The sequence below is a fragment of the Montipora capricornis genome, chromosome 8, assembly GCF_036669925.1.
Source record: "Montipora capricornis isolate CH-2021 chromosome 8, ASM3666992v2, whole genome shotgun sequence".
Classification (NCBI taxonomy): Eukaryota; Metazoa; Cnidaria; class Anthozoa; order Scleractinia; family Acroporidae; genus Montipora; species Montipora capricornis.
Genome location: NC_090890.1, coordinates 5,895,014 through 5,907,513, shown reverse-complemented (window position 1 = coordinate 5,907,513; position 12,500 = coordinate 5,895,014). Strand labels below are relative to the sequence as shown.

Here is a 12,500-nt window from a genome sequence, read left to right as displayed (position 1 = left end):
AAGATAAACCAAATTTTCCCTGAACAGCGAAAAAAAAACCAATAAATAAACCAAAACAAAAAGAATGAATGACGCACTCTCGTTCGCAAGTCTCCGGGCAAGTTTTGACGGCCGATTTTGCTTGGAAGGGCCGTTTTTCACGGCACCACGGGATATTTTTTAACAGATTGCAATTATTAGTGCAAACACCAGTCCTCACTTATTGCACTGCTGCAAATTCTGTATCAGACTTTGTTTGCACGACATGTTTTCGTGACATGTAGTGCATTGGAATCACTTTTCCGCGCAGTTTAGGAGAAGCAACTTGCTCAAAAACTTGTGTGATTCACGTGTTCACACGATTATTCAGAGGTAAGTTAGTACTAAGCTGTGGGTTAAACACAGTGGCAACCAATAGATTTCGGTTACTCTTTAACATCTTATTGAATTCAGTGCTGTCGTCCCGAACGACTAAGGAACAACCGAAAGTTTATCTTTATTTTGCTCTCTCGCCTCGTCCCTATCCCAGACGAATGTAAAGTATAACCATTTGTAGATCTGAATTGTCTTCCCCTCTTTGAAGAACCTGAGGGTTTGCCCGCCTGGGATCGAATTCAAAATCTCCTGTGGGTGTAGTCCGATGCTCTTCCTTCTGAGCCGACCGATCAGCGGTAACGTACCTGAAGTAATCTTTTGTTTTGTTGTATCCACTGTTTCTCAAGATTTTTATCATGGAAGGGTTGGGAAAAGAGGCGGTTGAAACCGTGGTCTCATAGCTGACAACATCACAAGCCATAGGACAGACACACGTGTTATCAAGGACACCGTCGAACAAATCTGAAACAATGAAAATTGCATGGTGTTGGTTTACAATGATAATATGTTCAGCTAGGTTGAACTCCAAACATTCAGATTCAGATTCAGCTCGCATATAGAATTCCTGGTAACGCAAAGGATAAGGCATAAATTTAATTTTCAGACAAAGGTGGAATCCATACCGAAATTTAAGGGGGAAGGGGGGGGGGGGTTCAAGCTTTTTGTCAATACTTACACATTAAGAAACACAAAAGCCCTCAAATGTACCGATTGCTAACGAAACTATACAAATATTGTTGATCTCCAATTGACTTTTTGAAGTAATATATTTTAACGATAACTGAAAGGTCAAGCGAGATTGTAATTTACTCCATGAATACCTTACCAGTTATAACTTGGTAAACACACTCATCGTCTTGTCGGAAACAAACTCGATCATCGGAATTGCCTGATAATACAAACAACTAAGATCAACCACGAAAGAAAACATAGTTCATTCCATTATATCGTTTATTGAGCATGCATTTCTAGTCGCGTTTGAATTGATCCAGTAAAGTGCTACCATGACCAAAATCAAGTTATTCTAAGCACTGAGTGAACCAAGTTTTACTCCATGATTGCAAAAAGACACCTGTTTATTTTTACCGGAATTTTCCTTTTTAAAATCTTGAGAGAGCTGGATCGAGGTGAAGTGACGTCAAAGACTCACTAGATGGGCCATTTCCGAGTTACTGTGTGTCTCAGTTTGGAGGTGAGTCTTGGTGCTCAACTATTGAAAGGGAAAATAAGTTTGATTTGCAAAAGAATACACAACTCATTTCCATTTGAATGGTTGTGCACTAGGACTCGCTTTGAAACTGAGGCATGTAGCAACTCGGAAATGGGCGATTGCAATGCGTGTGTACCCGGCTGAATGAATATGCAGCACGGGAGTTTCGGCAACTCATATTTTGCCTAAATAATAAGCTTTATAAAGCATTTTACGGATACGGCGGGTATTTTGAAATCCATTGTTTCAAATAGCTATTACGGGATCTAAGGGGGCAAATTAGTATGCATTTGCCCCCTAAAAATCCCATAATAGCTATTTAAAACAATGGATTTCAAAATGGCCGCTGTATCCGTAAAAGTGAGTAAATGGCCGTCACTTTTCCTTTGATCTGAAGTCGATGTAAAACAAAACCACAGGCAAATATTTGACACAGAAAATTTAATCTGTTACTCGTCGTTGCGGACAGTACAGCTGAAACTAAAAAAGAATAAAGGCTTGCGATTCGAAAAAAAACTGAATTACAGATGAAGCTACAGATACAAACAAGCGATTAAAAACTTTGGGGCATCTTTCATCTTATGCTCAACATCGATAGCAATGAAACAGGTCAAAAGGCAAACAAACAAACAAGTGTTCAACGCACAAACGTTCAACGCAAACGAAGCGACGAGCTCATGGCATTGAGATCACGTGATCCCCAACAACGGGGGTACGGTGGGGAGCGCGGGACGACAAACACTGTCCCTTACAGTCCAATCGGTCATTATTGAACGTGAGTAATGGCGGACCGTGAAATCCAAAACTTACACTCGAAACAAATAGGCGTTGGATAAAAAATATAGCTCAACATTTTTCCAGTCATGTGCAAAGCAAACACACTTTCAAAATCTGAAGATCATAGTAGCACTTACAAATACCAGGTATGAGCTTATATGCCGTATGATCCCGTCTGGTGTTTCCAAGCAGACTAATTTCTAGGGCAAGCGAAATTGCTAGGTCTTCATCCAGCGAGAGCTAGCCAACCCATATTCTACAAACGCTCGCAGTCGCAATCATCAAGAGCAAATGTAAACTGTAAAGTAAGTTACATTTTTCACCAACTGTATTATTAAGTGCACACAGCACGTTTAACCAATGAATGTTTTTTAAAAAAATTATGTAACTGGATTAGAAGGCGCGGGAAAATATGCCCATAATAGCTGAGATTAACTTTGGTTCTCAAGAGACAATTTTAAACCTCTCCTTGTGGGGTAATCTGCTTACACTGTAACCATATTACTCAACTATATTAAGCTAGTATTTACTTTTGATCTAGTAAGTCGATGTCGCCTCAGGTCATGTGAATGCATGTTGTGTATACTTGGGTCGAGTTGCTCTAACCAGTGTTAAACACCATCATGAAAATGAATGAATTGTTGTCACGGTGGCAGAATGTCACGGGTAAAATGAATTCAAAACTAAATTTTCCACATCGCACGTGCACCTAGATTGTTATTTCTCATTGATCGATCAATTCTTTAGTCCCATAACGTAGTGTTAACTCCCTAATTTAGCTGTAGAAAGACCGTTTGTGTTTTTACTTTGCTTTGTATAAGAAGCTAATCCTAGTTTTTCCAAGCTTGTTAATCGAAAGACCTAAATTTGGTATTCTCGTTCCCCTTTCAATCATGATGTACCCGCGAGATTTACACACGACACGCGACGCGCGACCCGCAAAAATTGGGTGCTCCTGCCAAGACAACTAACTAATACTCCATAAACCATAGACCAAGCCGATTACATTGCGTTAAGCCGGTTACACACAAGCAATTTCTCCTTGACAAGTGTCATTGACATTGTTCATATGCTCATGTGTATGAACGACAAGTTTTCTTTGACGAGTTTTGCCTTTGCAAGTCTTATTTGCTGGTGTGAACGAATTAACAAGTTTTCTTTGACAAGTTTTCACTGTAGCCAGCAATACAATTACACAGCGGACGACAAAAATAAACCACGGGGCGCCATTACACCATTACAGTGAGTCATCACAAGAACAAGACCGCTGTGCGCCCGCAATTTCTCAATTTTCTTGACAAGTTTTCCTTGTCGACCCGTACAGACGAGCAAGTTCTGCAATGTGTCAATTTTTCCCTTGACAAGTGCACTTGTTCAAAAGCTAGCATGCTAGCTTTTGAACGAATGCACTTGTCAAGGAAAAAATTGACAAGTTCTTCTTTACACACCAGCAAATAAAATTTGCCAAGTCAGAACTTGTCAATGAAAGCTTGCTCGTGTGCATTTATAGTTTCCCGAGGCACCATGGGAAAATGTCTCAGCTTTCTTCGGCATTCACAAACGGAAATCAAACGGAGGGATCTGATTTAAAATAAATAACTTTATGAAACGTATCTAGATGTAAGCACCCGATAAAATCACCTTGCTTTTTTCTGCTGTTTTTTAATTGTATGGCCTTAGGCACCGCAAGCGTTTTTAGACATCACACAAAGCGTATCCCTGGAGTGTATGAGGCTTTTGAGCAGGGACAACGAAAAGATCTTATCCACCCCGAGAAACACATCTCTAAAAAGATCTACATTTAAGCTACACTTTGTTTAAATCACCGGCCTAAGAGGTTTGTAACAGTGTTATATTAAATCTTCTAACCAGTAAACTCTTACCTGATACACCGATTGCCCTACATTTGCACGCCTCAATCGTCATATTTGATATACATTCATAAAAGCAGCCCTCAGATGTGTAGGTTTGAAAACTTGCCAGCCGTTTGGAGTCATCACAGTTTGTCTCGTAAGGTGCCATCTTGTTGCGGTACTTTAAAAACAGAATTGAAAAAAAAAAAAAATTATCAAGTGTGGTGCGGCTCAAATTTTTCCTGGCTCAAGGTTTTTTTAAACAAGATCAATATTTATTTTCCTTTGTTCCAGGTTCTGAATTGATGATAAATATTAGACAAAGAAAAATCAAAATCGAACTGGTTTGAAAATTTTTAAACAAAGAAAAAATTAGAAGCACAACATATGGATAAGGAATCGAAAGTAAACTATTTGAACAGTGCAGAGGAAAGTAGCAGCCAGAAAACCTAAGAACATTCGCCTCCCTTCGGTATTACAAGGTTTAACCACTATTTATACATGTTTCTGATTAGTCAGTAAAATTGACGTCATTGTAATATTTAGTAGTCTTCTTGATATGCTCTTAGGAACCGATTGGTAGTTGAACTATGGCACCATCATAAAAAAAAATTTCTGACTATCAATTCACAACACATCATGAAAATGCAACTGATGCAACGTTAAGTGCAAAAGCATTGCGTAAAATGCAAGATCACTTCAACAAAATGCGACCTTAATCATGATTTTGACACCAATGCAGGTCCATAAATTATGTCCACTGAAATCTCATGTACAGATCTTACAGAGATTATAATAAGCACTGATCGCGTTACGGCAAACGGAAAGCCAGACTGAAATTTGCGTTTTGCTAAAAATGGAAGAAACCCGTGTGATGTTAAGTCATTTATTGTTTGTAATCTCAAGATATCGGAAGGAACAGTCATGTAAGGATAGAGCAACGACGGTCCAAAATAATAACGCAATTGCGATTGCTACACTTAGTGATTGGTTTAAGAATCTCGCGTCAGTTTATCAACCAGTGAGAAGGAAAACCAAAACCAATCGCGACTTCCTCGCGCTATTTTTCCCGCGCTTTTAGCGGAAAGTTACACGGAATTGCTGCGAAATTGGATTGGTTCATTGCGCTATTTGCACCTGCTGTGATTGGTCGAAGTGATTACTCTGGTATTTGTTTTACGACACTCAACTGAAAACCGCTTTAAGAGAATTGTTACGCTTTTTATTACAAGTAGTAGCAGCCTGTCGTAAACGCGATACTAAATCGAACAAAAACATTTATTTTCGATAAAACAATGTTTACAATTATTAGCTTGTCCCGCAAATAGCTACAAAGCTAATCATGGCGGCGAGACAAGACCAACACAGTAACGTAACACAACAAAAGTAAAAGCACACCTAAGGTAAATAACTTGAAAAAAAAACTGAAACATTTCACCGACAAGTTAGTTATGGAAATACAATACTAGAACACCAGTAGGAGTTAGGCCAAGAAATTCAAGATACAAGGTAAGCTACAAAGTAAGTACCTAACACATCTGTGAGAGCTGTAAGTTACCTTGTGCTTTGCAGCTATTAGATATTCTTGTCACCAGAGCCTCAGATCGACCCTAGGCTCTGGGAAGCTCTATGTCAAGAGAAGAGCTCTGGGGTTGAGATTGAGCTATTAGGTTCAAAGTCACTTACCACATTTCTCGTAACACTGATCTGCGCATGCGTTCCAGGAGCTACCAGGACGCCGTTCCAAGGTTTGACGTATTCTCCTTGATTATGCACAAGAATCCTAACTCCGTCGGATATGAGACCATACAAATGGTCATCGACCATAAGATTAAGCATTAAAGACAAACCACCTGTAATGTCCCCATAGGAAACGCTTAACACCTTTTCGCCAGGTTCTGAGTTGAATGAGTAGCATATTCCGTCATCTGTAAAAACTGGCACGAAGTCTTTGTGTGAGCACCTTTTGTCCAAAGATCCAAATTCACAAGTCCTTGGTATGATCATTTTATTCATGTTAGGTCCAAACGCCCTGAAAAAGTCTCGGTTGTTGAATGAAAAATCGCTAGCTTTTAATGCTTCGGTGAGTTCGTTTCTGTACTCTTCCGTACAGTTGTCTACGACCCCTTTTATACTGGTAACAATGTTGGCGCAACAGCACAACAACGCTTCGCCACACGGCCTTCCCGCCCTGACAGCCGCTGTAGCCTTACAGGCGTCAATATTGAGCCCTAGCTTGTTAAACGATGGATGATCATCTTTCATGGAGGCCTTGGAGTTTGTTATCGTTGTCAACGGACACAAAGTGACAGCCGGAAAGGGCATGTTATCTACAGGGTACTCAATGCGCAAGACCGTAGCGATGGGGTAGTCAAAGTATTTTATGATACTACAGCACAGAGAATAAACGACGTAACCTGTAAAGATTATTAAAAGAAGAAGCCATGTAACACGTGCCAAGGAGAGTCTCCTCCCTTCAAAGATGTAGTGAAAACCATGTAGGGTGACATAATTAGAAAAGTCTTTCCAGGTTGGGATCTTCTCGTTGGCCTCACATACGCCATGATCATGCTCAAAATTAGCGCCGACGGAAGAAGTCTCTGTTGGCATACCAAATGCATTCTCTGCAAAAGAAAGAAAACTAAAGAATTATCGACTAGTCGCGAGCAAAAGAGTGAACTTCAATGACACGCTGGGTAATATTAAATGGAGGGACTTTAATCACGCTGCGAGACTTTCCACCAGCATTGCGTGACTTCAAAAGGTTCTGCCCAGGCCCCAGTCGTAGCGCTATCCACTGGATTAATCACTATCCAGTGGATAGTGATTTATCAGGTGCATAGCGCTATCCACCCCTAGAACAACTGGGGCCAGAAGTGCATGGAATTTTTTTGAAACAAATAATTCAAATGTTGACTGCAACGAAAGCTAAAGAAAAGGGATCTGAGATGCGGCATAGCATAGTTTACAGCTGCATGCGCAAAATATGGTGGTTTTTGTCCAGTGTTTAACTGGTGGGTTTGAAACAGGCAAGGAAACGATGGACCAAAAAAAGGGTGCTATTGGTAGAGATCTACTGTGTTGACTCAAAATGAAACCAAGCTGTCTGGATTACAGGCAATAAACGTTTTTTTGCAAACACAGAGGTCACAGAATTTTACGGGTGCGTGAATTTCGAGTTGGTGGTTAAATATCGCTTCTATCAGAATGCAAATTACGTTCATGTGGTCATAAGCTTGACGAGTCAGCTGATGAGTACACCTACTCCAAACGGATCTATCTTTACCAATTTGGTAAAGATTTTTCTGATTTCCACCGAAAAGTTATTTCTCGAAAAAATTCATTTATCAAGTTTTTTTTCGGAAATATCAGATTCCGGAATAAAACATAAAGCTAAAGTAGTCGATTTATATTTGTTTTTACAATGTAAAGTACATACGTGCACACTTTAATGATTTTCACAAGGAAAAACTTAAATTTATATATACAACCACTAGTTAGATGCTTCATGCACCGCAAAAACAGTTATAAAAGTCCTGTTTTTTAAAATATTTTCTTGTGGGTGCGTTTAACGAAATAAAATCGATAAAGTTCTTACCATCTTAAGTAGCGCCGGAAATTGACAGCAAACCGTTCGATGATGACGCTATCGCTAGAGCTTTTCTTTCAGCCGGTATTGGTTCTTATAAGCTTCTTGATTTCATTTTCTTGCTCTTGAGTGGATTTTGTCGGGTGCTGCAAAGTCCGCACGTAATCAGTGGGCAAATTGGTCAGGAAGGTAACGTGTTTTGGGGGTCGTCTCAAACTGGACATCAGTCGGTTGGAAAGGCTATACCGAGGAAGTCTGTTGAACACTAGTTTTGGTGTCACACCGAAACGAAAGAGTTAAAGCCGGGTTTAACTTACCATTTAGTAGTTTTGGACTGGGCTGCTTTCAGATTTGCCTTTTATGCGAGCCTCTTTGTTCCGATTTTAACACTTTAATTTATTTGCTTATATCCGTCGATATCGTTCCGGCTTCGTCAGCGAGAACTGATGACCATGATAAAACAATATTTACTTTTATCTGTACCGCCGGTTTCCATCAGCATTAAAACAATATGCTTATCACTTGACACTACAATGTATGAAATAATCTGATCAAAATTAAACTGTTTCATGTGGTTGATAATTAATTATTCGCACAGCCCTGCTGGCAATGAGAGAAAGTTTCCGTTTCTCCACCTGCACGAGACATCAAATATATTTCCTTATATCTTATATTTCCATAATTTGCAAACTAATGCAAAGATAACACTCTACACCAAATGTGGTTTTAGGAACCTCTACTCCCTTTGACCAAACTAAAACGTTATTGAACGTTGAGTAATTGATGTCCAAAGTCAGTACAGTATATCACATCCCACCTTCGTTTGGATTGTCTTTATGACTTGACGATAAACTTTGCCCGTTCCTTGATGAAAGATCTGCTGGTTTCTCATTTGTACAACCGCCCTCTGCCTGTATAAAACTGACAGTTCTTTCTCGTTTGTCGTCGGTCATATTTGCTGCAGGTGCCCAACTGCAAAAAACATACGAACACACTTCGATATAAATAAGGCAGGCTGTGCTTGCAGCCGGAAAAGACTGGGGGAAATTTCCAATTCTGGTCACGTTTCATACAGACCTGCTAACGCGAGCAGACATTCTTCCTCTCCTCGTATTAATAGAAGGATCAGCGTCTCTGATGTTAAGAAAAAACACTAAATATTTCATATTTTTCAATTATTAAGATGAGACCAAATAACAATATCCCTGAGTGTTGCCTCAATAGCAATTCGGTTTTCTAAAGGAAGATCACTTTGTACAAACAAATCAAACTCCAGCGTGCATTAAAAATTTTAGCAACCTCATTAAGGTCTTGCGCATTCTCTATCTATTTTTTTTTATTTTGATTATTATTTTACCAAAATTCAGGGTATTCCATTCTTTAATAAAAGAGAGAAGGTTTGCTACCAAACTGTTCCGTTGATATTAATGAGATGAAAACAGGCAAGATCCTTCATTTGGGTCGTAAACCGTGAAACGATTTTTTTTTAATTTGGCCATAAATGCGACGCAAGCCACCAACAAATAAACTTGTGGTAGTAATTTGTTTGGATCGGGAGAGACTGATTTAAATCAAAGAGATTTAATCATTTCAGTGAGAATGAGAGTCTTATTACTGTTTTCGTCGTCGACCTTTTAAAACTCTTTTCACGCTTTTTGCATGGATTGTTAAGAGGAAAGAAAGGTGGCCAACATATGCGACTGTTGTCCTCAGTTCAAACAAAAATGCAATATCCAGTGTTTACCTTGCATGATAATAACTTTCACTTTTCTCTGAAAGAGTAAGGAAGTTTAATTAACTTTTTATAATAAAAAAAGAGAATTACTGAATTATTTATAAGCTTGGAAGAGGGCTGGGAAAAATTGAAACATTACAGTTTGATCAGTGGAAAACAAATTAATTAATGAACTTCCGAAATTCGATTGACATTGTAGTCTGTGGTAAGTTGCTGTTTCAGTCCACATGCCAGTTTCCGATATTAAATGAAAACAAGTTACACAGCTTATTTGTAGGTTTTAAAGCACTTTTCATATTCAAGGAACATATTATTTTATAACTTGCATTATTTCTTAGCGACGTGAAGACATTCGTAACATCTCGGAGTCGGGTTTAGGAGTCGGTTGTGTTCTCAAATCGGTGCATGAATTATCTGTACAAAACTTGTTTCTTTTCACTTGTCAGCTTTTGAGTGGTGTACGGAGGAATTTTGATTTCCAGCACACTTGTATTTTCTTGTCTTATATACGCAAGCCTTTCGTCGAATCTCGAGTCTTCGGTTGTAGATTAACTTTCACTATTTTATCGTGGGAAAGGTTGCAGGGCTCTGCCTTCGCTTTCCTTTAAAATCCAACCCGGTACACGTTGGCTTTGATTAATAGAAGGTGTGTTTCATCCACATTATCACATGCGAATTTCCTCTCGATTGCAGGCATAAACGCTCTTGTCATGATTGGACTTAGTGGGGACCCCATTGCCACTCCATCGATCTGTTCATTTCGAAAAGGCGGTTTCCGTTGAACTAGAATAGTTGGTCTTGCGTAGCGAAGCTTAGTCAAATTGAAACACATCGTTCATTGTTTTTCTTTATTTTTGTGCTGCCATTTATGCGTGTCAATTACTTTGCCCAATTTATTTATACCTTTCCACACCAACACTTTCTAATCTTGTTGCACCATTCAGAAATCACTGGTAATCCTTGGAATCTGATTGGCTCTCAGCAGTGCGAACTATTCACGAATCGTATTATTTTTTGCTCTAACTCGCACCAATTCCCCAGCCAATGAGAAAGAAACACTAAAACAAAACAACCAATCAGATTTCAAGGAAAGGTTACGTTTATACAAACGTTGGCCGTGTAGCACTTCTATTTTAAACAGAGTTAACTGAATAGAGTGTAATGTATAAACGTAACCTTTCCTTGTACTTGTACATGTTCATTGCCGTGACTTTAACATCTTCAGTTCCCACGGCCTGCTCCCGTCTGACCTTGTAGCTCAGTCGGTAGAGCGGCGGAGATTTAACCCGAAGGTCGTGGGTTCAATTCCCACCCTGGTCAGAGTTTTTCTCTGTCCTTGTGTGGGCCCATTTCCATAAGTAGGGCTAACGCTCACATGGTTCATATGGGATAGAAATCGAGCACTTCACATTACACTCTATTCAGTTCAATCAGATTTCAAGGCTTGTTCAAGGTAACCAATCAAATTGCAGGAATATGAAAGACAAAGAAAGCCATTGTGCGGTGAATTTTGCAACTTTTGTTCCCAACTGGATCAATAAATATTGGTACAGTACTGACTGAAATCCTACATTTGAGCGATTAAATAGTTGTGTGATTTCTAAATAGATGTAATAAAGTGACAGGTGAACTTCGTGTCGTGCAATTGTGGTTCTGAAATCATTTGTGATTTCAAACCGAACTCGCGCTGTGCGCTCGTTCCATTTTGAAATGACACCCATGTTTTCAGACCAAATTGCACTCAGTCCATTAAGTTCGATTACCATTATTATTATAAACTTCCACTCAAGTTATTTTTTTTACGTTTCATGATGATGACATGAAGTCATCGAAACTTCATGATATCATTACCTTTAATCTTTCTTTTAGAATGGTTGCCTGAAAACATCACGTTTTTAAGGTGACATGTCACCATTTTTAAATGCAAATTGATAAAAAAAATTGGTAACATTAGATAAAGAAATGACATTGTGAAATTACCACGGAAAACAGTTCTGCTGGAATTAATGGGGTCTATTTTAGTGTCGTTAGTCGGTTTCTATAATTTTTCCTAATTTGTAGTATCTCATAGACAAGGCACTTAGAGGCTTTACATGGTATTTCCTGGAATGTTGCTCATGGAGATGGGTTAGCTTTTTTTGTGTAGTTTCTTATGCAGTTATCGATCAGTACGTGGCTCTGCTCCTCAATGCGCAGGCCCTGGAGGTGGACAACTGTTGTAGCCTGTTTAATTTCAATGCCATCGTGCGACTTTATATTTTAATTAATTTCAATACGCATTAGAAAACCAGAGAGCAAGAGTGTTTCTCTATCACTCTGTGATCTTGCTCCAGTACAATCACAAATGGACTTATTTTTAGATACCCTTTACCCTCGAAAAAAATCAAAGAGCTGCCACTTTAATCAATGCGGTTAAGCCATGTCACGAGTGACTGCTTCTGCCATTTCTTTTCAGATAATTTTCGGGAGAACGGGTCTTCTAAAAATAGACTAATTTGTGACTGTGCTGGGGACCCCACCAAGGCCATAGGAACACTTTGTCGGATGCTTTACCCATTGAGCTACTAAAACTCCTGGGAAGAGAGGTCGTTTATGTGTACCGCTGATCTGTGGGCTTCAAAGTCATGCGCCTACAAATTCTCAAATGCAGCCATAGATCGTAAGATATAAATGTGCCCGTGAGAAGGATGGGACACCAGTGGAAACCGTTTTAGGACCAAGATAAACGACTTCGCTCGATAGGAGTTGTGGTAGCTCAATGGATAGAGGAATTTCGACCGATGTTACGGAGCTCGTATAGGTTCCAATCCTGCCTGGGACTCCGATTTTCCGTTGTTCTTTCGCCACGGTCACCAGGCCATCTTTCGCACGGGCGCATTACACCTATTATATAATTCAAGAGCAAATAAAGGGGGACGATACAGCATCCCCCATACATGCCCTTTTCCATAATAGGTTAAATGCTTCAAGTTATTTTAGATC

At 39.4% G+C, this 12,500-nt stretch overlaps 2 protein-coding genes across 4 annotated transcripts in view; one reads left to right on the top strand and one right to left on the bottom strand.

Annotated features, from left to right (window-relative positions):
• The window catches only part of LOC138060438 (acid-sensing ion channel 2-like), a 13,071-nt gene extending 4,196 nt beyond the window's left edge, over window positions 1-8,875 (bottom strand). The window contains exons 1-7 of the mRNA XM_068906204.1: window positions 8,861-8,875; window positions 8,601-8,755; window positions 5,881-6,818; window positions 4,225-4,375; window positions 1,181-1,243; window positions 660-816; window positions 1-19 (exon numbers count right to left, since the gene is read on the bottom strand). The exon at window positions 1-19 is cut by the window's left edge and continues 73 nt beyond it. Of these exons, the coding sequence (XP_068762305.1) occupies window positions 1-19; window positions 660-816; window positions 1,181-1,243; window positions 4,225-4,375; window positions 5,881-6,818; window positions 8,601-8,736 (1,464 nt within the window). The 5' untranslated portion in view covers window positions 8,737-8,755; window positions 8,861-8,875. The remainder of the gene's footprint in view (window positions 20-659; window positions 817-1,180; window positions 1,244-4,224; window positions 4,376-5,880; window positions 6,819-8,600; window positions 8,756-8,860) is intronic.
• Window positions 1-12,500, top strand: part of LOC138060557 (methyltransferase-like protein 22) — a 342,269-nt gene that overhangs the window by 233,891 nt on the left and 95,878 nt on the right. The gene's annotated exons all lie outside the window — the stretch shown is intronic.